Source organism: Scylla paramamosain, chromosome 11 (assembly GCF_035594125.1).
Source record: "Scylla paramamosain isolate STU-SP2022 chromosome 11, ASM3559412v1, whole genome shotgun sequence".
Taxonomy (NCBI): domain Eukaryota; kingdom Metazoa; phylum Arthropoda; class Malacostraca; order Decapoda; family Portunidae; genus Scylla; species Scylla paramamosain.
The window spans coordinates 21,357,503-21,383,522 of NC_087161.1; the positions used below are offsets into that span (position 1 = coordinate 21,357,503).

At 41.4% G+C, this 26,020-nt stretch overlaps 1 protein-coding gene and 1 long non-coding RNA gene across 5 annotated transcripts in view; one reads left to right on the top strand and one right to left on the bottom strand.

Annotated features, from left to right (window-relative positions):
- Positions 1–20,695, top strand: part of LOC135105076 (uncharacterized) — a 73,009-nt gene extending 52,314 nt beyond the window's left edge. The window contains exons 3-5 of the mRNA XM_064013022.1: positions 17,412–17,532; positions 19,679–19,750; positions 20,387–20,695. Coding sequence (XP_063869092.1) covers positions 17,422–17,532; positions 19,679–19,750; positions 20,387–20,524 — 321 coding nt within the window. The 5' untranslated portion in view covers positions 17,412–17,421 and the 3' untranslated portion in view covers positions 20,525–20,695. The remainder of the gene's footprint in view (positions 1–17,411; positions 17,533–19,678; positions 19,751–20,386) is intronic.
- LOC135105077 (uncharacterized) overlaps positions 18,639–26,020 on the bottom strand; it is a 21,998-nt gene continuing 14,616 nt past the window's right edge. The window contains exons 3-5 of one of the 4 annotated variants that reach the window (XR_010270688.1): positions 21,389–21,570; positions 20,402–21,162; positions 18,639–19,111 (exon numbers count right to left, since the gene is read on the bottom strand). This is a non-coding gene — a long non-coding RNA (uncharacterized LOC135105077). Of the gene's footprint in view, positions 19,112–20,401; positions 21,571–26,020 lie in introns of all 4 variants that reach the window. The other 3 variants (XR_010270687.1, XR_010270689.1, XR_010270686.1) reach the window with 3 other exon arrangements.

The window sequence follows — 26,020 nt, forward strand, 5'->3', positions numbered from 1 at the left end:
ATATATATATATATATATATATATATATATATATATATATATATATATATATATATATATATATATATTTTTTTTTTTTTTTTATTGTGCCACGTGTCCAGCCATGTATAAGTGAATGTTGCTAAAGGGTACTCGCGAATAACTCCCTTTTCTTTTCATAATACCTTCTCCTTTTCAAGTTTGCACGCGTACATTCATACACTTACACTAATTACGACTTGCCTTACGTTCTTAGTATGAATATGAAATTTATTGGCAAAGCTTGCAAAAAAAAAAAAAAAAAAGAAAATGTAGTTTTCTTTACTCGAAGTTTTTCTTTACGCGAGTAAACTCATGATAGATTAGAGGTACAGGTAGATGATACAGTGTGTTTGTTAACCTCACCTGAACAGTTCAAGGAAGTAGCACCGTTGCAGAAGTAAGGTCATGCTTTGATACTAACACATGTATTGGAAACACATAATCAAACTTTGTACGAGGAGCAAACAACTATTGAATGAGAAAACGAACTCTTGTACGAAGAAACCACACACACACACACACACACACACACACACACACACCGTGATTGACACGCATTCTCTATGTGTAGGCGAAGAGAAAATGGCGAAGGAGAGGACTCACTACAGAGCATCCCACATCTCGTCTTAACTTACCAGAACTTCAATGGGAAAAAGTGCTGAGGAAAATGTTCATTCTGGCCTTGTGGTGGTGAGAGGTGACGTCCTCATGACAACACTTGGCGTGCAGTGACGCGAGCGCACACTATAAATAGTGCCTTGTGAAACACGACGAACACGTTTTATACCACGCCGGTGAGACTCAAAGCTGGGACGCAGCGAGGAGGGGGAGTGGATGGGAGAGGCGTCACTGGGAGAGGAGTATGGGGAGATGGAAGGACTGGCTTGGAGGAAGGGAAAAGAAAGGAGGCGATGGCTTTGTTGATCAAGGGTTTAGGGTGACGGGCAAGGTGAGTGTGGTGGTGGTGGTTTACTTTCATCAGCTTGGTAACCTGACACACACACACACACACACACACACACACACACACACACACACACACACACACACACACACACACACACACACACACACACTTTATATTGATTTACAGATCACCTTTCTAAAATTTGTGGGCTGGAGAAGCTTAAACTTTGAGGCTACATGAATTTATCATAGTTTTCTTAAACTTTTTAAAATTTAAGATTATCTAACGAATTGTGCCCAAAGCTTTAAATTCACTAAGTTTGAAATTTAGAGTTCTGTGAACTTTATTAACGTATATATTAGTCTCTGAAACCTCAAACTTGGGAACTCACAAAGCCTACAAATTTGGACTTCCTGAACTCAAGGTTATCTGTAAAGCTCTAATTATAGGACTGAAAAACATGGGATAGTCTAACATTAAGATTCTCTAATCCTTTCAATTTGAAGACAGAGAAAAGCCAAACACATTTCTCCCGTGATGAAAGTATGGTACATCCCGAGCCTGTCTTCAGACCGAGTTGGGGTTTCCTTAGCCATTCTTAGCGTCACTCTCAGACCGCACGACCACTTTTGTCCGCGATAACCATCCACCTCTTGGGCCAACACCTGAAGGCGGCAGGTAATTACAGCCTCAATATCAGATGGTCAGCACAGGTCGCCCTCCCAGCGACCAGGTGATGAGGTCATTCTCGGGAACAATGAAGCTTTGTCGCGTCCGGGAACCAAGAAAACGGAGGCTATGCAAGAACTCCCCGCGTATATTGTAAAGCTTTATAACGTTGCGGGAATATAGCAACTCGTGGGGAGGGTAACTTAAGAAAATAATGGAATCACTGGAGTAAGAAAGTTCTGTGACAGTGCTATGCTGTAAAATGGAAGAAACAGTACTGTAGTGGGTCTGCAGGCTGGCGAGGAAAGAAAATAAGAGATGGGAAAGTTCTGAATCAGCTTGAGAAACTTGTGGTTTGGGAAGAAAGTATATATAAAGTAGTTTGTTTCTAAAGAATAAATAAAAAGACGAAGTTATGAAATGCTGAATTAAGACAGCTTGAGTAACTTTGCGAAATGAAAATAATGCTTAAAGGTAACTTTTTATATAAAGAAAAATATTAACACAATAGAAAAGTCACGTAATGTAGAAGGGAACTTCCAGATCCGTGAACGGCACTGAATTGAAGTCATTCAAATGGTTTCACCTTTCCCTTTCTTGTGAATGGATCATATTCTGTATCACGTCTGCGCCACACCTTTGCTATATTCAAAAGTTCTAGTTGAAGTTACACGGACTTTCAAAGGTATTTTTTTTTTTTATAGTTTTTGTGACAGATTAACAAGGTTTCTACACTAATAACAGGAAAACTCTTGAGGTCCCGGATAATAATTTCTGTTTCCTTTGAAAATAGTCGTAGTAAAAGAACATAGCGTTTCTCTATGCGTTTATCTTTCCTTTATCACCGCCCTTCCCACATGCCTACCACGTGAAGCGTCTCCTCTTCTCTGACGTACGTGCTGTGCCTTATGACCCCATTGTTGTGGCGGTAAACCAGTCGATCAATCATTCAATTTACAGAAGTGTCATAATCTCCTCACCACATCCCCCCCATCATCTCCCATCACTGACATCACCCAGTTAATCACCCAACCATCCTCCACTATCACAGCCATCAATCCCGCCAGTCAATTACATACCTATCGTGGCCCATAACTTTTCATCGTCTCATCATATCATTCACTTACCCATTCAAGATAACCCCCTTACCTCTCTCTCTCTCTCTCTCTCTCTCTCTCTCTCTCTCTCTCTCTCTCTCTCTCTCTCTCTCTCTCTCTCTCTCTCTCTCGACGCCTTCCGGAAGACTTACCATTACGTTCCTTCGTCATCAATCAACGCCCGAGTCAGTCAATTTTTCTCTTCTACCTGACGTATGAAAAAGAAAGAGAGAGAGAGAAAAAAAAAGGAAATCGGGATATTTTCATTCCTTGCTTTTAGGGAGATTTTCAAGTCTTGCCTCTGTCGTGGGGTTCAGATTATCTTTTTTTTTTTTTTTACCGTTTTCTTGAAGTGTGTTGTTTATTTGGTTTGTTTTTGCACGTTCTCACCAATATTTCGTTCCCTTTCCTTTCTTTTCTTTTTTTCTTTCTTTTTCTCCTTAACGTTTCCTTTCTTTCCTTCCTATCTCCATGTCTATCTGTATTTATTTACTTAAGGATTCATTCATTAATTCATAAGTTCGTTGTTATCTATGTGTGAGATGATTTATTTAAAAGGCGACATATCAATTATTCTAAGAGGAAGGGAGCGATGTATTTTATTGATGGACATGGGGACAGTGATGAATTATAAATCTACCAATATAAAATTTTCTCAGTCAGTTTCCTTATTGAATACTTCGTTAAATGTCATGCAGTATTAAAAAAAAAATAAATGCAGCAGATGTGTGACAATGGAACGTTTATTCTTAGGAGATGCGGTAACTTTTAATCTTCTGTCTTTTTTTTTCCTTTGTTGTTGCTTTGGTGCTTCTGTCTTTATCACCTTCTTCGTTCTAAGATGCGACGCAAGGGAGCAGAAGAAAAGTGAAGTCCCCGGGAGGACGCCTTGACGCCTCCCCTCGCACTTCAACGGGCTACTCAAAAAAAATATGCAAATGTCTTGAGAAGTTGAGGCGCAGGCTTATTTTCTGGAGGCTCACGAAGAGGCGCCCCGACCAACGGACTGCTTACCCACTGACTAACCCGCCTGATCAACTGACACCCCACTGATCGACCAACAATAGGTAACCGGCTAATAACACCTGACCAATCAACAACACTCCACCAACACTCCACAAACCTACCAACAACAACTGGCCCACTAGTACCCCACTAACCTACTAACTGACTGACTTTCACTTCGCTGACCTACCAACGATTGATCAACTGACACCCCGCTGACCTACCAATAGCTGACCGACTAACACATCAACTCCTGACCGACTACCACCTCAATGACTCACTCCTGGCCGACCGATACTGTCTGATCGACTAACAATAACCATGTCTGCCTAATAATCACCTTACCAGCACCTCTTGACTTACCATCCATTTCTGATCAGTCAACCCATCCCAACCGACCAACACTTCCTGACTAACCCCTCCTGACTGATCCACAGCGTCTGGACCAACAAACGCTCTCTGACATATCGGCATCACCCACACCACTGATCAGTTCTCCCATCGACGAACTCCCAACCTACTAACCTCCTTACTATGGAGCACGACTGATTAATCTTAACTACGAACTCCCTGATCCACCAAGCGACCCAATCACTGACCAACATCTGACTAACCGACCAGTGTTTTTTACTTACTTTTCCGACTTACCACTACCTCAGTCGATATCTCCTTCGACCGATCACATCCCCGAATGACACCGACACCCTGATCACCCGAGCTACCGATGACGTTGAACCGGGCAATGATGCTGTGATACTGAATGACGAACGAAGAAGACTAGCTTAAGTACAGGTAGTAAGCCATACATTTCATTTGTAAGACTTTAAGAACCAAGACGTGCCGTTCATTAGACTCATGACAGCAGACTAAACTCGCGTCGACAGCAAAATGGAAAGAACGCTACTTCTGCCAAAGAAAAAAAAAAAAAAAAAGAACGGGAGGGAAGAACTAACATAAAAAGTAGAGGAAATGAGAGCAAGTATTGGACTCTAGCGAAGAGCAAATGAAACTCACAGAGTACACGGAGGCGCGTGTGTGTAGTTAAAAAATTATACCACCGTGGAAGTGAAAGGAGAGAAAATAAAGGAGATGGAATGATAATGACGACAGTGATAATAGTGATGATATAGTACCATTAAATAACTTACACCGCTAGTAGTGTATAAGTTAGTGAGAGAAGAGGCTAAACTGAGAGAGAGAGAGAGAGAGAGAGAGAGAGAGAGAGAGAGAGAGAGAGAGAGAGAGAGAGAGAGAGAGAGAGAGAGAGAGAGAGAGAGAAACCAAGGAATAATGGACAGCTGAAGAAAGATGAGAAGGGAAGAAAACTAGGAGAACTGAGAAGTGAGAAAGAAAGGATGGGGTGAGAGAGAGAGAGAGAGAGAGAGAGAGAGAGAGAGAGAGAGAGAGAGAGAGAGAGAGAGAGAGAGAGAGAGAGAGAGAGAGAGAGAGAGAGAGAGAGAGAGAGAGAGAGAGAGAGAGAGAGTGTGGGGAGGGAATGAGGAATGCAGGGAGGAGGGGGAGGATGAGAGGAGTGTTGGGGAAAGACGGGAGGACTGTGGTGTGAGAGAGGAGGGAGTTGTGGGGGCAGACGTTGAGTGTTGGGTATTTCATTATTCAATTACAGCCGCTTCTGCTCGGGGCGATGGAATTACCTGGTTCATCGCCTGTCTCGGGAGGTGCCGCAGTGCCTGAAGGGAAGAGGAGGAGGAGGAGGAGGAGGAAGAGGTGGACGAGCAGGAGCAGGAGGGGCAGGGGAGGGGGTAGAGTAGAATAGAGTAGAGTAGAAGAGGAAGAAAAAGAAGAGGTGGGAAGGAGAGAAGGTAAAGATCTAGCTGCTGTTTCTCTCTCTCTCTCTCTCTCTCTCTCTCTCTCTCTCTCTCTCTCTCTCTCTCTCTCTCTCTCTCTCTCTCATGAAGGGCAGACTTTGGAAGGGAGAAAGACGAACTGCTTCTGGTATTTTCTCTTCTTTTTCCTTTCCCTTGACGTTTTTCTTCCCTTTTTCCCCTCGCCAATGAGAAAAAAGTGGAGTACGAGGGAAGCAGGAAATAGCCCTGACCTTTTCTTCTTAATTTGTGTTTATTATGTCTTTGGAAGCAAAAACGAAAGAAGGGGAAAAGAAACTCTCTCTCTCTCTCTCTCTCTCTCTCTCTCTCTCTCTCTCTCTCTCTCTCTCTCTCTCTCTCTCTCTCTCTCTGTGTGTGTGTGTGTGTGTGTGTGTGTGTGTGTGTGTGTGTGTGTGTGTGTGTGTGTGTGTGTGTGTGTGTGTGTGAAACGATAATCGTAGTAGTAAAATTAATAGTAGTAATATTAATAGTAGTAGCAGTTGTAATAAAAGAGCAACTTAATATTTAATACTGTGTGAACAATTTTTATCTATTAAACGAATTAAATATAGAAAGGGAAGAGTAGTAAAAAAATGAATTAATTTTCTTTTTTTTTTTTTTTTTATAATGGCACAAACACGCAAACAGACAGAGTTCCACCACCACCACCACCATCACCACCGCCACCATCACCACCACCATCACCACCGCCGCCGCCACCACCGCCACCGCCGCCACCGCCACCGCCACCAAACACTGCAGGTCCGGAGCGTCGTGTGTTGTGTTGTGGTGGCTGGACGCGGCTCGGAGGCTGCGGTCCGGTCGTTCGCTTGTCAGAGATGGTGGGCAGACTAATAAAGTAGTGTTTATCCTGGCGCCAGACCCCGCCCTGCCTCGCCCAGCCTCGCCCCGCCCTTCTTCCCCGTTGTCCCCTTCGTCCCCCCTTAGTGGTCGGCGTCAGGAGGACACATTATGGAGGTGAGGCCCAGGAATCATCTCAGGTTCTGTGTTCTTGTAAGGCTGATGACTTTGCCGCAGTGCTTCCTTTTTCCTTCCTCCTCCCGCAGGAGTGAATGCAGTGGTGGTGAACTCGCGCCGTTATTCCGACTAAAAATTCTAGATTAACTCTAAATTTTGGATTTTACTCGAGTGGCTGTGAATTTGGAATTTAGTACTCTGAATTAAATCTGGATTGCGGATTTTGACATCAGATTGATGATATATACAGGACTTTCATTTTGAATTATAAGATGTATCATTTTGAAATGTTGGATTTCGAATTTTTCTAAAGATTTACTATACATTTTGGATTTTCACTGGGTTGAATCTGAATCGATTTTGTATTCTCTAAATTCTGGATTGACTCGAATTTTTATTTTTCTTTGGTTTTGGATTCACACTTTGATGTTGATTTTGATGGATTCTGAATTATGGATTTTCACTTTGGATTGCCTGTGTGTTCTTGGCTTTGACCGGATTTCTAGCAGACCTGAGTTTTCCATTGATACCTGAATTTTATAACTTTCTTCCTCTGTGCCTCTGCATTCCACCCGTCATTCTTTTCACCCATTCCCTTTCTGTTTCGTCGCCCTCAGCTTTGTCGACGCGAAGCTGTGGCGAGGACGAAGTGGCATTGGTTGCTGCCGCTGCCGCCGCCTCTCGATGTCTTCGTGTGGTGACGTGTGTCTGTGTAAGAGAGAGGGGAGAGGAGAGGAAAGGGGAGGGGAGAGGGAAGGGAAGGCTTGTGTCGTTTCCAAGTAACGGACTCGTGAGCAAGTGAGTAACGGAAGACGCCATTACCATTGTTTTATTTTTAATCTCCAGGGGACACAAATATCGCCTTGAGGGAGGGAGTCTCTTCGTTTCGGTGGTGCACTCTTACCCCCTCTCAGCACTTTTATTTCTCGTCTTTGGAATGTTGTTGTTGGTGGTTCTGGTATATCAAAAGTGACCCCAGTGTTAAGACAACACTCCTCGACTTCATCTGTATAGCGAGTAAGAGACAGAAGGAGCAGCAGGAGAATGAGGATGAGAGGAGGAAGGTGAAGGGGGAAGAGGACGAGGAGAAGGAGAGGAAGGTGAAGGAGTAGGAGGAGGAGAATATAAAGAAAAGAGAAGAGACAGCGTGGAATACTGCAAAGTTATAATAGGTTAGCTTTCCTCGCCGCCAAGTTTATAGTACAAGCGGTGATCAGTCTGGGACGTTCCCGGTGCGCAGTGGGTAACAATTTGTTTTAGAGAGAGAGAGAGAGAGAGAGAGAGAGAGAGAGAGAGAGAGAGAGAGAGAGAGAGAGAGAGAGAGAGAGAGAGAGAGAGAGAGAGATTAATGTAGCCAAGATTGAAAGTCCAGAGTGATTATATATTGTAATTTCTGAGTCCTGTTAATTTCAGCGAGTTTATACTAATGTCTTTGATCATATAATTGAAAAGATCACAAAGGAAGAACAAGTAGGAGCAGATATTTTTTTTCCCCATGACGAAACAGTTTTGTCTTGAGTATAGTTCTCTGTGTGTCAATGGCAACAGCATCGTCAGTGTCTGTGTGTTTATTGTTTTACCTTTCACTGTTCCACAAAATACAGTTTCACTTTTTTCTCTCTTGTTTTCGTCTTGATTCTGGGCCATCATTTCTCTCTCTCTCTCTCTCTCTCTCTCTCTCTCTCTCTCTCTCTCTCTCTCTCTCTCTCTTTCGCACCAGTGTGTGGCCACAGTAATTCTTCTCTGGCTTGTGGGCACACACACACACACACACACACACACACACACACACACACACACACACACACACACTCTCTCTCTCTCTCTCTCTCTCTCTCTCTCTCTCTCTCTCTCTCTCTCTCTCTCTTATCACTTCCACTTTGTCACATTTACTACTATCATTCTTCAGCCCTCCATCCATCTCTCTCTCTCTCTCTCTCTCTCTCTCTCTCTCTCTCTCTCTCTCTCTCTCTCTCTCTCTCTCTCTCTCGTCTTTCTTCCTGTATTGATCTGAATGATTTCGCTGCAAATTATGTCAAGAGCATAAAAATGAGAAATCCGGGAACCTGAGGGAAAGGCTTCAAGAAACCCGAGGAGTGACACGCAGAGAATGTCGAAGTTGTTAAATTACAAATGCCTTTTGAGCGTGATCCAGTGTCAGATTTCTCAAACGTGAATTATTAAGTATCCTAAGTTTTACAGGGAAATCGATTGTGAAAACAGTATATTAAGTGTGTGAAAGGTCTTTTCAATTTCTTTATTATTATTATTATATTATTACTTATTTGAAGCCCCAGTATTTTCGCTCATCCAGAATCTATTGAACTCGTAAGCATCATGTATTCTGAGATATACGAACGAAAAATCTTGAGAACTCTCCCTTATTGGAGGTCTCCGTGCTATAGCTCTGCACAATATACGTAATTATTGAAGCATAAGGAGTTCGTATAATTGTATTCGCTATATTCCAGTAGCATGGCTTTATACTTTGTCATTACAACTACATATACCAACCATTCCGAGTCACGAGAATCATTTTCATATCCTTCGTAACAATATGTTGCGAAAACTCTTTGTTGAGTGAGTACGTATTCCAGGAAGGTAATCACGTCTGCAGGATGTAATGCATGGCTTCATTAAGATAGTTTTCCCTTTCCGGGATTAAAGACGTAATATTATCTCTGTGATCGGAGCTTGTATTGGATATGCAGTGTAATTGTGGTCTGGGAATCAAGGAAGGGATGCTGGGTATAAGGAACCTTGGAGGTTTCTTGAAGTTGATGTAAGGAGAGATTGTCATGGACGAACCTGATCTTCCCGCAAAATTTGTGGCGTGCTTTTTCTTTAATACTTTGAAAATTGTGCTGTGATACACATGGTTAAGTCATTTATATTAGATGGTAATTCGCTAAGGAGAAAACGGTGTCTTAAAGAAACAAACTTTACGACATCAGCATCATCACCGTCATAATCATCATCATCATTACTATCATCACCGTCATCACCATCATCATCATCCGTCTCTAGTGTGGCGGCAAAGTTCTCCACTCTCTTCACTGCCAGGCGCCCGTCTATTCCAGGCCATCCCAGCAAAATTTTTATCTTATCTCCCATCTACTCCTTCGTTTGTCCTGCCTTCTTTGAGAAAATCTCTAAATCACCCCAAACATTTATTCTCATCTACGTCACGAAATGAAGAAAAAAGTCTTGCTTTTTCTTGGTCTTGCAGGCGCTGCCGTCACCTGAGCAGAGTTCAGGTAACAGAGTGCTGGACTGTCCTGATAAAGAAATAGGTAGAAACGGTGTCATCCAAATGGCAAAATCTGTAGATACCGTATTCATGATGGCTTCCACGGAGCCTCTCTCTCTCTCTCTCTCTCTCTCTCTCTCTCTCTCTCTCTCTCTCTCTCTCTCTCTCTCTCTCTCTCTCTCTCTCTCTCTCTCTCTCATCCCGGCGTCCCTCTATTCTCTCCACCTTCATCCCCTCATTCTTCTTTCTTCATCTCTTTATCTCTACCTCCACTTTTCCTCCTTCCTTTCCTCGGTTCTCTCCATTGCATCTTCCTCACTACCCCTCCCTTCCTCTCCCTCCTGCAGCCTTTCTACCTTACCCTCTTTCTGTCCCTCCAGCACCTCCTTCAGCTTCTCTTCAGTCCTCCTTCTATATCATCTTAATACTTCCGTCCCCATCATGTTGACTCGCCGAGGAAGGAAAGGCTCAGAGTGCCGAGATTAATGGGCTAATTTATAGGCCATCGTCGGCGTAAGATCGGGGATGCTCTCTCTCTCTCTCTCTCTCTCTCTCTCTCTCTCTCTCTCTCTCTCTCTCTCTCTCTCTCTCTCTCTCTCTCTCCGCTTTTTCGCTTTCCCTGTTTTAAAATTTGTCGTAAGTTGGTGTGAGTGAACGAAGCTGACTCTGATTTTGTTCTTTCTGTGTCTGTCTCTATTAGTCTCGCCTTCTCCTTTTCTGTCTCTCTTCTAGTCCCGCGTCCCAGTTAGGCAGTAGGCATGGCATCTCATCTGTAATTCTCTCTCTCTCTCTCTCTCTCTCTCTCTCTCTCTCTCTCTCTCTCTCTCTCTCTCTCTCTCTCTCTCTCTCTCTCTCTCTCTCTCTCTCTCTCTTTGTAGACATGATTGCAAAGTACATAAGCAATATTTACTAATTCAAATATGTGATTATCATGTACTAAAGGTTATCACTTAGTGGCTTTTAAGTATAGAGAGGTTATTGGAGGTGAAACAATTGAGATAAAAGGGACACAACAATGAAAAACCCTTATTTTCTTGAGCTGGTAGTAAACCTAAGACAGCTGAAATGGTGTACCTTGGATAACTTTTGAACTTTTGTTTTTTCACAGCAATATTTTTTTTTCTTTTTGTTTCCTCCAGTGCCGTTAACACACACACACACACACACACACACACACACACACACACACACACACACACACACACACTTACACACACACACACACAGAGACACGCACATGCTTTCGTCTTGTAATTTCACACCAAATCGACTCAAATGGAATGTGCGCCGAATTAAAACTTCTGGGAAATTAATGGTCGGGAGCATTTTCGTGTGGGGCGTGTGACCATTAGCTCGCCGCATCCCCGCCAGATGGCAGCGCTGGGGCGGCGTCTTAATGTAATGGGTACGTTGAGCTGGTTAAATCTGTGTATGTTAGAAGTTATATTGCCGCTTGCAAGGTACGGTAGGACTGTAACAATTACAAAAGTTCAGAAAGGTTTTTGGTAATTTGCATAATTCATGGATTTGTTGCGGTTTTCCTCGTTATTTATAGAGGTGTACTGTTAATATGTTCTTGTTGTCAACGTGTCCATGAAATACACACGAAAAGAAATCCTACATATTACTTGTCATGTATTTGTATGGATTTATTTAGTATTTTTAAATGTTTTTCTTTTCCCTCAGGACGTATTTTCATATTTACAAAAGCTACAGCAGTGATTAATCCGTGATCTCGAGAGTTTTTTTTCGTATTAATGATGCAGAATACCTAACACCATCGACACAATCCTGAAAACACTTTTGAAGGCCCCAGTGACTTCAACAAAACGCCAGAACGTTCAGGAACACGAACCTATGAACGGTGGTGATAGGGAAGTCAAGGCATGAATAGTGAATGGTGGTAGTGGTGATAAGGAAGTGACGGGAACCAATGAATGATGATGGGTAGTGGTGATAGGGAGGTGAAGGAGAATGGTGGAATAACAGTGGTTGAGGGTACCTGGCGTCTCGCTTCTTAAACTTCTCAACCATGAGAAAAATCAATATAGGGAATCGGTATTAGTGTCAGTCTTGTAAGCCCACATCAACTTGTACGTATATACCAGTGTTGCTTTTTATAGGACGAGTTGAGATGACATTTATACTCGTACTTCACTGCAGCATCAAGAAGCAGCTCGACAGTTACCGGGAGAAATTGTCTTCTTCAACACTCTCCCCCTCCCACTTCTCTTCCCCAGGCTGAGGAGTAATTGCACCCGAGCGAATGAAATGGTAATACAAAGAATACTAAGACTGTCCGTTACGTGAACTCTTTCTTGTGTGCAGTAAAAAAAAAGTTCTTATATCAGAGTATTAAGGTTATAAATAGCCACGTCCTCGTCTAGGTTGTTATCTTGTCTTTTATTTTTTCTTTCTTTACTACGTCTCGGTAAAGTTTACGTAGCTTGTCCGGTGCTTCGTTGGTCTCTCTCTCTCTCTCTCTCTCTCTCTCTCTCTCTCTCCTCTCTCTCCTCCTCTCTCTCTCTCCTCTCCTCTCTCTCTCTCTCTCTCTCTCCTCTCTCTCTCTCTCTCTCATGACCAATTCGTAATGGTGAATGTGAAGATCGCTGAGCATGTCGTGCCTTGAATCAGAGTATAGTTTACTTAAATGTTCCTTCATATTCAAACATTACGCGAGGGTTTATCTTAGAGATTTGGGTTCATACTTGTGGAAATCGTAGTGGTGATGCTGATGGTGTTGGTGATGCGGAATTGCCACATGGAATCGTTCCCACTTACTTAGTGCCAAATACTTAAAAATAAATACTCTAGTACTATACACAGTGGCTTAACTTTAATATTTTGTGTTTTTTCTTTCTTTTGTGTCTTTTCTTTCACTTTCTTTATCCAGCACCATTCCAATTTCTCCTCTCACTAGCATGTATTTGGAACACGAAAATCTTGTCTGACTGGCTTGTTTGGTTTGGTTTTCCGTTTCCTTTCCCTTCTTACTTACCCACCTCGCTCCTTTCCTTTTCTCCCCATTGTCATCTACTATTCTTCCCTATAAATCTCTCTCCCCGCGGTGCACTTCATTTTTCCTCCGTAACTTTTCTTTCTTCTTCCCTTTCCTTTCAGGCGCCGCACAAAGGTTCAGCAGAAATATGCGTGACAGGAGGGAGGGAGAAGCATTGTCTGTCATAGAAAACGCTGTTGGTATTAATTATTCGTGTTCTATGGGGTTATGCGTTTTTGATGGCTACTTTATTTTTTCTCGCATTATATGGAAGAAAATTCTTTGGTGGTGCGTGTGGTGAAAAGGTTCGTTTTTGATTAGTGTTTGTAGTTCGTAAAATATATATATATATATATATATATATATATATATATATATATATATATATATATATATATATATATATATATATATATATATTTTTTTTTTTTTTTTTTTATAGAATTAAGTGATGCTTTTCTTCTCCCGTAAGGCATCACTGTATTCAATAAAGAATGGGAAGTGCAGTTTGATATAATTCTCTCTCTCTCTCTCTCTCTCTCTCTCTCTCTCTCTCTCTCTCTCTCTCTCTCTCTCTCTCTCTCTCTCTCTCTCTCTCTCTCTCATCTCTCTCTCAAAGGAATAACGCGTTAAGGAAACTAACATACGAAGACAATTTTTCTTTGCAGTGTAACGCTTTGGTCGTAGTAGCTGGTGTACACTGACGTCTTCAACTATGATTGCGTCTACGAAGCCTTTCTCTTTTAATGAGTTCAGACGAACAACCCAGCATCCTTTAAAGTGTGTGTGTGGGTGTGTGTGTGTGTGTGTGTGTTGTGTTACCTCTTCACCCCTCATCTCAATGTGGGTGTGGATGTGTGGTGTAGGGAGAGGTGGTTGGGTGAGTGTGGGTAAAGGATGTTAGGAAGTGAAGAATGCTTTTAAATGGCTGATGAAAAAATTCCTTTTCCCTCACCACCATACACAAGTGGAATCTCTCTCTCTCTCTCTCTCTCTCTCTCTCTCTCTCTCTCTCTCTCTCTCTCTCTCTCTCTCTCTCTCTCTCCCACATTCCTATCTCTTGTACCAAATCAATACGTTTCTAGTGTAGCTTTCTCTTACAATACTTTTTTTCTTCCACGCCTCCTCCCGTCCCCTCCCGCCCTTCTCGCTCACACCTCACCTCCTGTAAAGCTTCCCCTGCTGCTGCTGCCCCTCCTCCTGCTGCATGTTGCCCCCAAGGTGGAGTGAAGGCAAGTCACGTGAGAGACAAGTTAATCCTCTACACCCAAGAAGCTCATCTCCTGCCGGCAAGGTATAAATCCCTCTCCTCGTCGTCAGTAATCCCTAAGAACCGTGCAAGGAAGAGGGGAGGGTTTCCTTTACACCACTCTCTCTCTCTCTCTCTCTCTCTCTCTCTCTCTCTCTCTCTCTCTCTCTCTCTCTCTCTCTCTCTCTCTCTCTCTCTGTCGTTGCCACCTTTTGTTCTGATTTCCCCGTGTTTCTTTTTTTGCATTATTATTATTATTATTATTATTATTATTATTATTATTATTATTATTATTATTATTATTACTGCGATGTTCGTCCTTCAGCCAGTCTTAGTTATCTGAATAATTTAATAATCTCAATGAAAATAAGTAAAGAATAATAATGCAGTTTTTCTTGAGCTTTGGATTCTCTCTCTCTCTCTCTCTCTCTCTCTCTCTCTCTCTCTCTCTCTCTCTCTCTCTCTCTCTCTCTCTCTCTCTCTCTCTCTCAAAATATTGTTTTTCTTTCTTTCAAAACATTCCTACTATTAGTATCTAAAATTATCATGTTACCGAAATGTGGATGGATTTTTGTAATTTTGTGTGAAACGAGAGAGAGAGAGAGAGAGAGAGAGAGAGAGAGAGAGAGAGAGAGAGAGAGAGAGAGAGAGAGAGAGAGAGAGAGAGAGAGAGAGAGAGAATAATTATGGAAATAGGTAAAAGATGCTAATGATTCTGGTGTGCAGCCAATGACGGTAACGCAGCAGTGGCAAGGCATTCCACCCTAACGCATGATGGTGGGCATGTAAAAAAAAAAAGTTCTCGTAATTTCTCGCTTTGCATTTGTCCTCCATTGCTTTGATTTGAACTCAACCTGGTTTACCTCATACAGTCTCCATCCTTCCTCTTCCTCCTCTACTCTCGTTCTCTCTCTTTCTTTCTTTCCTGTCAGTCTATCCCTTTTAAGTAACTGAAATCTTGCTGTTGGTGCTTTTAAGGGCAATCTGTCGGTGATGTATGTTAGGATGAATGTAGAGGAGTGAAACTGAAGTGGTATCTGGACATTTAAATCCGTTATATTCATTAAATGTCATATCAAGGAACCGAAAAAAAATCAAATGGAGATGGAAATTAAGATAATACTTTACACACACACACACACACACACACACACACACACACACACACACACACACACACACACACACACACACAACTATCCGCGTCAGTGAATCAAGTCGGACAATTTGACAGTAATTATGCTGATCCGCGCTATTTCAGGTCCCGCAGTGCCACCAAACACATTATGCGGTTTCGGTGTCACAGCTCAACCAAATTTTAATCTATGGCATCGGAGGTCAGCAGTGATATAAATAATTCATCAGTATCATTAATATCATTCCAGCTAAAGCGGTCCGGCGTAAAAGTGTAGCAATGAATTGGCTGAAATGCCGTGTGTGTGTGTGTGTGTGTGTGTCGCGCGCACGAGTGTGCGCTCAGTCGCGCTTTAATTACTTACATGCAGTAGTTAAAATGCTAGAACATTAATATTAAGCACATTAGTTATGATCATCGTTGTCCTTCATATGTACATTAATTACTTTTCACACAATTTATATGAAACCACGAACAAAACTATTTCATTACTATTTCCAGTACATTTGTGTGTGTTTAGTTTGGTGCGAGCAGCGAGGAACTGGGTGCATCATTCCTGAGCGGCGCTTTCTGAAGGCAGCACTTCTCCACACCGGCAGGCTGCACCAGTTGTATTTTTTCCATTTTTTAAGTAGAAAACCCCAGCAAATCCTGGTTTATTTCTCTAGCTATTTTATTTTATTTTATTTATGACTAAAAAATATTCAGCCTTTCTTCCCAGCACGTAAATTTTGTGGGATCATCTTGGCTTCTTGGAGCCTCGGTACAATATATTTAATAACTTTCCGGGATTAAATACGAGCGTCCCCAGGTGTGATTCACTCCCGCTTGATGAATACTGAAACTTGGCAGCCGGGAACACAGTTAACTATTAAAGGATATGATGATGATGATGATTTTTTTTTTTTTTATCAGCGTTATCAGTGTACCACGATACTAGACTCATAGGGCACAATAAACACCCCTGCTCCTAAAACCCCCCACGGCAAAGACACTAAACTAAACTATAATTAAGCAAAAAACATTCTTAGAGACCTTTTTTACACGCTAGTCGTGTTCCTGACTTAGTTCACTCGGGCTAGGCAAGGGGGGGCTCGCTCTCTCTCTCTCTCTCTCTCTCTCTCTCTCTCTCTCTCTCTCTCTCTCTCTCTCTCTCTCTCTCTCTCTCTCTCTCTCTCTCTCTCTCTCTCTCCCCCCCCCCCGTCTAAGTCCTTTTGGGAGGAAACGAGGAGTGCCCTACCTGGCGCACTCTAATGAGGGCCTCTCAGGTGGAGTGTAGGCTGCTTATTGGTCTAAATTTATTAATGGCAGGTAAAAAGACACCTGCACTTAAATTATCGCTTAAGAAACCATCCAGCGGTGAATTAGTCCAATTTAGTTTTATGTATTTTTAAATGTGAGCTGTTTGTATAATGAATTTCAAAAGGATTTCAAAGGACGTAATGAGATTAATAAACAATGGAAGTAGTAAGGTGTAAAAATCAATGGTCCCGATGAAATGAGAATGGCCTGAAGAAAGGAGATATAATCAAAATAATGATGGTAAGCATTAAGATTTTAATACTTATGAAGCCTGCAATGTAATTCAGGTGTATCTTTCTTTATAATAAACGTTTGTACACACACACACACACACACACACACACACACACGCACACACACACACTGAATTCGGAAAATATTAGCAGTTAAAAAAATCAGGGTAGAAAGTACGCTGTGAATGGTGAACCTATTTGGTGAAGCCAACATGTGAGAGGGTGAGTTATGTGTATGTAAGCCACACTTTGACTCGTGACTGGAGGCTCCGCACGACGCAAGAATTGAGCTCAGTCATTGTTAGAAGGTAGGAATAATCCGTGGTCATTCAGTCAGCACAGCAGTAGTACATGTAGTTAATAGACGTGTCTAGGTGCGAGATCAGTATTCACAAACGTCCAAGCTCTTATTTCGACTACTTTCAACAAGTTTACTTAAGTTGTGTGGGTTTACAAGGATGCTTTTATGATTATAATGACAGTTGAACAAGGTTTCTGTGCGAGGACTCAGGAAAAAAAAAAAAAAACAATTTGAGCTTGACTAATTTTCAATTAGTCCACATAAGAGCCCAAATTGTTTAGAAATACGGACTCCAGCTATTACATCAGAAACCGTATCGTTAGAATATGTGAATTTTCCGACGTTAGTAAGGTGACCGACTCCAACAACTGATAGTCATGCACAAGTATAGGTCAGAGTATCCACATGGGTAAGTGGATAAGAGCTAACACCAGGACACTTTCAAGGATCACCATGCGGCGGAGGGTAAGGTTCAAGGCGGCCCGCGGGAGGGAGAAGGTCGGCAGTAGAAGCGGAATTCTCAGGCAACCAGAAATCTTTTTCACAACTCCGATAAATCTGGAGGTAAGTGACTGCGTTGTGGCTCAGGAGCCTGTGAAGTGGTCCTGAGGAGGCTGAGTGTTTATATTTGAGGAAAGGAGAGTCGCAGGGACGGCAGGGCTGAGGTGGAGGTGGGACGATTGAGGAGGTTAGTGGGACTGTGGGGCGTGGCGTTGCGTGGCGGTAGTTAGTAGTAAAAGATGGTGTGGGTTACCAGGGTAGTGGTGGTGTACAAAGCATATTATTCGTCTAAATTTTTATAAATAAACAAATATTTATTTAATTATTTTTTTTCTCAGTTAAATTCATATAAATTGTATTGATTTGAAGCAATATTCTCCATGTAAACGTACTTTTTTAGGGAAATTCATATATGCACACACGCATATATATATATATATATATATATATATATATATATATATATATATATATATATATATATATATATATATATATATATATATATATATTTTTTTTTTTTCTTTTTTTTTTTTTTTTTCTTTTATGCAAGGGCACTATCGAAGGGCAACAGGAAACTGTATATAAAAAAACAAGGCCCACTTAATGCCAGGTACCCATAGATAGCTCCAAACGGAAGAATCACATAAGAGGATAAAGTGTCTTGAAATCTCCTCCTTGAAAGAGTTAAAGTCATAGGAAGGAGGAAGTACAGAAGCAGGTAGGGAGTTCTAGAGTTTATCAGAGAGAGGGATGAATTATTGAGAATACTGGTTAACTCTTGCATTAGAGAGGTGAACAGAAGAGGGATGAGAGAAAGAAGAAAGTCTTGTGCAGCGAAGCCGCAGTAGGAGGGGAGGCATGCAGTTAGCAAGATCAGAAGAGCAGTTAGCGTGAAAATAGCGGTAGAAGATAGCAAGAGATGCGACATTGCTGCAATGAGAAAGAGGCTGAAGGCAGTTAGAGGAGAGGAGTTGATAAGACGATAATCTTTTGATTTCATCCTTTCTAAAGGCACGGTATGAATATATAATAAGACAAACGTTTGATAATTCACCTTAATTTTAAAAACTTGTATATTTTATTTCGTGCCAGTTTACAGCTGGAAAATTCAGGTTCATCTAAAAGTTTAAGTTAATTAAAAGTTAATGAACAATCAAAGATAAATGTTGTTTACTGTGTTGGGTTCTATATATCATAGTTGGTAGCACTGCCATAGGGGCTCCGATGCTCACACCACTGGAGAAAAAGTTTACAGTAGAAACAAATAGCGGCTTGGTTCGAAAAGACACCATGTATCTGAGAACGCTACACTCGCGAGGATACGAATTGCCATGACGTATGAGGTGAGGTGAGGTATGGAAGCTCCTATCGCAGTGCTACCAACTATTTTCCAGCACCATAAGGGTTACCAATTGCTTTAAACCAAATTCATGGCAACTGTACCTTATTGACAAATAACTGACACTGGGCTAGCATCGATTAATCTCCAATTTGCAACTGATGTGGTGACGTGGAGACTCTTTGTGGATTTCTCTACTGAAGTTACTCACTGTGGAAGGAAGGCCATCTCACTTCTTATGAAGGCTGGGAATAATGATCTCTGAGCCTCTTGTAGATTCGTCCATCATTATTGTTTTCACTACAAAAAAAAAAAAAATCTATATTTTACAATTCTTGTTTACATTACACATGCATTTATCCCTAAATTTTAAAGCGCTCTCTTTACCACAGCCCCATAGTATGGCTCTCCCAGTGTGTTTTCTACCCCCAACCTTCAAACATTATAGAAACGACAATGTCTCACTTCACTCACTTCTCTACATACGAGTTGCGATGTCACAAATGCATTAAAAAAATAGTCTTAACTCGTATGTGGTATTGTAACTACAGTTCGTAAGCATACTGTGGAACTATGGATAAATGTGTGCAAGAGTTACAAAATATAAATTTCGAGCATAGGAGCAAAACGCTATAGTAGTGAAAATAATAATGATGAGCATAGGGTTAAGAGGTAAAAAAAAAAAAAAAAGCTTTATTATGGAATGGCGATGCAATTGGTCAGGTGTATTTTAATGCAAAGATGCTCATCACAGTGATGGTATTCTGTAGCAGCAGGAAACTCTTTGAATTAGGATCTATATTCAGTCAGTTTCCTTTATTTTCCTTTTGTACACAGGCATAGAGTAAAAGAGTTCGTACGTTACAGTGGATGAATTCTCACCCTGAGTGTCCTGCCAGTCAGGGGTTGCAATTCCGTGGATCCAGCACCAACTCGGAGGTAGGGCAAAGTTCGTGTCACTGGCTTTATACTCTTCATTATTCTTATATATATTTTTATGTATACGATCAACAAAGCCCTACAGTATTCAGTTTTACTTTAGAATAGTTTATTTAACGTGGAAACGTTTTCATGGCCTTTGATAATAATAAACACAGTATAATTAAATTATTGCAGGAAAAGGTGTCAGTTGCATCATACGAATACAATTTTACTACGAGAACCAAATGGTGTCATCAGTTTCAGTCATCAATTTCAACTCATTCCACAATAGATATTTTCATAGGTAAAAAGACGAAACTGTACCTCAAAGGCCATAAACTATTTTCAGATTGTGTGTAAAACAGCTAAACGAGTTAATAAAACAGCAACGAAATCTGTAATATCCTTTGGCCATATAAAATGATAATGATGAATCATTAGCTCCATAGAACTGTAACCCTGCTCATTGATAATTAGTTAGGTATATATAAGAGAGCTTTAAATGATATATATGAATACAATTATTGAATAAATCCTGTCAATAACTACTTCGCCAAAACCTTTATATAGTGGTAAGCGGTGGACTCTAAGCAACTGGAATGCCTAGATAATTATCTAGCCCATACCTGATCTTTTTTACCTTATTGATTTCAGTCACTTAACACATACCGTGGTGAGAGGTGTATGCCTTCATCCTGGTGTTTGGTGGTGTCCATCCTCTCTCCTACAATCGGCGACGTTAGAGACTGGCAGCACCTGCAGGGTCTTCATCAGGGACTGATGTGGAACTGATACGTTTCCCCATCACAGTTCTTTTCACCAGTCTTGCATCGAGGCTCCCTGGATGTGCTGGTGAAAAATAAAACCGAGTGAACGGTGCATAGAATTATGGAGACTATAATGAGATGGAACATTAACACCAATTATTACAGAGTAAAATCAAGATAATTACTTCCCCCACAATATTTTTTTTTTATTTATTTCCCATTAAGTTTACGACACCCATCACACTCACGAGATGCGTAAGGATACCACGCACATGAGGTGCAGTCAGTAAGTACTGTACGTGCATCATCGCTTGAAAATGTTGACCATTGTTTCAAACAATTTTTGATAGTGCTAGGGTTCGTATGCCCATGGAGGGGCTCTGTTGATATGGCCTATGAACGAATGGTCCAAAGCAATACACACTAAATACGTGACGTCATGACTATGATTAGTTCTTCTGTTGTTCATGCTGGTCAGCATCACAGACTGGCAGCACACAAATAATGCAGGCTTCCACACAGCAGCTGTGATGAGTGCCCTGCAGGTTGATGTTGATGTTGACATCTCAGCACGCTGGGTTTCGAGTCACGTTGTTGCTGCTGCTATTGCTACTGTTGCTGTTGCTACAGCAAACAAGTGGGCCCCGGAGTGAGCAAATAGTCCTGTACAGAGGGAGGCCAGTACATAATTTCCAGTATGAGCCACATGTGGACCACAGTGTTACAACATGATGAAAATCTCGCAGACACGTTCACATTTGCAATGGTAACACTAAGAAAAAGAGATAGCTGGGAACTACAGACTGCTTATTATTATTCACCAGCTTCCAGCTTTTATGTCATTATTACACAAAGATGCAAAGCAGTGTTACATGTATCGTGTTCATACATGTAACTTGGCGTAATTTCAGACTACAAGACGCTGTTTCATGTACTACAAGTAAATTTCCAGTGCCTCAGCCGTCCGTAAACTACGCCGCACCCTGTGCCCTCACAGACTCGCTCTCTACTGGGTAAGGACAGGACGCCCCAGCAGCGAAGAGTGAACCAGAACCAGTGGCTCGAACACATCTTAGATATTCGAAACCATGGAGTTCATTAGTACCATACACTATAATGAAAAGTTAATACACAAAATATAATACTACATGAATGTCAACAGCAGAATTACGAACATAGGAAAAAAAAAAAAGATGAAATAATGAATGTAATACTAAATCCTGTAATCTTTCTTATTTTCCTACATGACTATGGGAGTTTCCATAAAAACTCTGCATTAAGAAAATCCAACCACAGCAATAGATTTTGTTGGCCATGACGAAGCTGACCATGATACGCTACACTATGGACTGTGATGGTGAGAAAACACAGGATGAAGAATCTTTTATCTCCTAACCATCACAGTCCACTCACTTGTCTAATCTCTACAACACTATTCAATCTAGAACACGAGATATAGTAGATTACTACGAAGGCAACAGTAATAGATAATCACTTTTGAGATGAACAGACTTAAGCAAATCCTACGCAATCAAAACTTGAGGGGGCATTCGGTGTATTTAGTAGGATGAGCACACGTAGAATGAGCGGCAGAACCAAGGCAACGCTTGATTTGTGATCCGGTGTTGTCAGGGAACACCGGCGACTGTGGCCAAAACTTTCTCTCCCCAAGAATGTGTGGTGACATTTTTTCAGCCTCACAGACACTTAATTCCGGAACTTTGTCGCAGTTACAGGTAAGAACAGGCAATTATTCTACTGTGTGTTTGTCTATAAGTACACCTTCCTTGTTCTTTGGGGTCTTAATGTGCTCTCTCTCTCTCTCTCTCTCTCTCTCTCTCTCTCTCTCTCTCGGGGAATAGATTTCTCTCGGGGAATAGATTTATAAAATCTATACTTAATATATAGTTTTACTACTATTACAACAACAACTACTACTGATACTATTACTACTTCTATCTCTACCACCACAACCACCACTATTACCGCTACTGCTACCACCACCACTACCATCACCACCACCGCCACCATTATATTATTGATATATTCTTTTCAAAGCAATAAAGATTAAGTTTGCTGGTAGAGGCGGAGGAAGAGGAGCAGCAGAATAAGGAGGGGGGGATGGGACGAAGAAGAGAAGAGGAATTTCATCATATAGTTTCGTCCTTGACTCGCTCCGTCCCTCCGCCGCCACATTATCGATGACTCGCTGTATATCATCTAGTTTTTAGGACCAGCTGTCTGCTTTGTGAGTCTATTACATCGTTAAAACCATTACTTATCCCTTGGTCAGCTCCTCCTGAATACTGCATTACATGGAAACAGTTGCCCATCAACTTAAGTGTCCACATTTCTGTACGTTAGTTAAGAAGCAGCATACAATATCCCGAGTCCACTTCTGTTTGGTCTGTGGAGATGATATTACCGTCAAATTTATCAGTATTCCAAGAAGAATAATTCAAGTAGCAATACAGCATTTATGGACACTAATGATTTGCCTCATTAAAAGACACCTAGCAACTTTTCTATACATTTTTGTAATCATACTATGAATAAGTATGGAAATGGAACAAGTAATGAACATCAATGAAATGTAATGCGTTCCTGAATTTCTTAAAAATAAATTAGTAAATAAAAAAGATACCTTACAATAGGCTTTTTCATATCTAACCATTATCTAAACATTCACGGAGAGAGAGAGAGAGAGAGAGAGAGAGAGAGAGAGAGAGAGAGAGAGAGAGAGAGAGAGAGAGAGAGAGAGAGAGAGAGATTTAGTATACCACACACACACACACACACACACACTCATTCCTCCGCCCGAACATAAAGACACACAAAGCCATGGAACTTAAGGTCAATCACTATCACCTGCTGCCACCTTCCCCCGGGACGCCTGTGCAATTAAAAACAGCTTTGGGGACACTCGGTATCAGGGAAGACTGAAAAAGGCAGTTCCAGGGCGGTAATTATTAAGCCGCAATTAGCATGCCTTTTAACAAGTAACTTTGAGGCTTGTTGAAAGTGCAGAGACGAATCACAACTTTGCTGTGCTCGGTTGTAGGTAGGTAGTTGGATAGTAAGGAAATGTGCGAGATTGTTTGTTCTGTGTGTGTGTGTGTGTGTGTGTGTGTGTGTGTGTGTGTGTGTGTGTGTGTGTGTGTATTTTATTTATTGTTGATGAATTTTTTCTGATTCGATTTTTATCACTACTACTACTACTACTACTACTACTACTACTGTACAGCCGGAGATTCATGCGTGCGTTCTTTCTGCAGAGATATTTCTTTCCCCCTCCTCTTCCTCCTCCTCTAGTCTTCACCTCATTCACATCTTCCTTTCCATCTTCATTTATTCGTATTTCTCCTAAATCCCACGTTCTTCTCCTCCTCCTCCTTATCTTCCTTATTCGTTTCTAAATTTGAACATATTACAAATTCATTATCAACACACGCACAACAAACACACATTCACCTTTCCTCTAGTGCATCCCCTAAGTAGCACGACCTTCAAAAAACATGTAATAATAAAGTATGTAAATAACCAAATGTAAGTAAATATAAGAACGTAGAAGAGAAAGGTGAAAGAAAGGCACGTCCTCGCCTCTCGTGCTTAGCTTTCCGGTAATAGAATTTAATATTAAGAAGCGTGTCCACTCCGCCAAGTGACGCCCCGCTCTCCACGATGGAATCTCATAGCATTTCTAGCCCGATTGATTTGCCCGAAGGAAGATGAGGAGGAGGAGGAGGAGGAGGAGGTTGATAATTTTAATAGTAATCGGTGTATTAATGCCTATATTAATGTCGCAAGGCTTGGGATGAATGCAAAAGGTCCGCCTGCTGAGCTGGGTTTCGGGTACAGTTTCAGTTGTGGTGGTAATGGTGGTGGTGGTGGTGGTAATGGTGGAGGTGGTGGTGGTAATGGTGGAGGTGGTGGTGGCGGTGATGGTGGTGGTAGTGGTCAACGCTGACAGTCTGACAGTCGAGTTATTTATTTCGTAAAGTTCATGAATTTGTTTGTTTATGTGTTCGTGTTTTTTGGTTTCTATTTTCATTTTGTGGTCGTGTGTGTGTGTGTGTGTGTGTGTGTGTGTGTGTGTGTGTGTGTAACTGCATGCTGGTGCGCCAGACAGACAAATGGATGGATGGATAGAGGATCAATGTATGGACGGATGGAAGGACAGACACGGACACGAACACAAAAAAACGAACACGGACACACGGACGGACACACGGACGGACACACATTTATCAAGAAGAAAAAATAAAGAAAGACAAGTTTAGAAGAAAGAGCGGGGAAACGACGAGGAGGACGAGGACGACGACGAGGAGAAAACTAAGAGCAAGAGGAAGACTCGGTGTGGCAAAAAGATAAATTAAGGCCACTCAAGAATTCCCAGGATGTTTTCAAGCGATAAGACCACACAGCTGCTGCGTCGCCTCCCTTCCCCCATTCCTGCCTCCCTCCCTCCCTCCCTCCCTTGGCGTGTGTACCTCTGGGAATCCAGCCTGTTTGCCATTACCCGGTAACACTTGCGATGATAATCTTAACCTACTTGACGCAACCCAACCTCACCTGACTTCACGTAACCTAATCTAACCTAACCTAACCTTACAACATAACCTAACGTAACCCAACCTAACCCAATACAACCCCATCCCTCCCTACCCCAAACAACCCAACCTAACGTGACTAACCTAACATAACCTAAATCAGCACAACCTAATCTATGTTAACCTAGCTTAACCCAACACAACCTAACCTAACCAAGATAAATCAAACCAAGATAGTAAATGAATTGATTACAAACCAGGTTTTTCATTTTCACCGTAAGTAATGTTTATAATCCTTTTTTTTTTTTAACGCAGACATTTCTATAAATTGGTTAGGTAACTCAATTTTTCTTGTAAAAAACGTGCAGTGGATTTTACTATTAATATATCAATACAGCTTCAGGTAAAACTTGTGTTACATAAAAGACGCTTCTAATTATTATAAAATGCTTATCAAATTCTCCAGCAATGTATTATACTCGTATGCTTATTAAGTTTTCCAGGAATGCCCTTTTTTTTTTCACCCAAGAAATTTTTTAAGTATATATAGAGAGTCTGATCCTGTTTTCTTCCAGACTGTACCCACAACAAAGGTAAATATTAGGGAACCACAGACAAACTTTACAGAGGTATGCATAAATTTGAATTACCAAGCGAGATTAAGTTATGCAGCTGTAGTGGTGGTGGTGGTGGTGGACCGCTTCTCGCCTTGCTCCTTTCTTCTTGCCGCCACTGTCTAGCATTCGCCGCTCAAAATTCGCGAGGAAAAAGTTGGAACATTTATGGAAAAGAGTCTGGAGAGGACAAGTATCACACACACACACACACACACACACACACACTTTCACAATCCCAAGTCAAATTCCACTCATATTTTTCATTTGACAGGACACAAACCCAGTCGTGAAAAAAAAGTGAGGAGGTGGAGTTTTAATTCTTTTTAATCTAATTTCTTGCATCCTGTTTGGTTG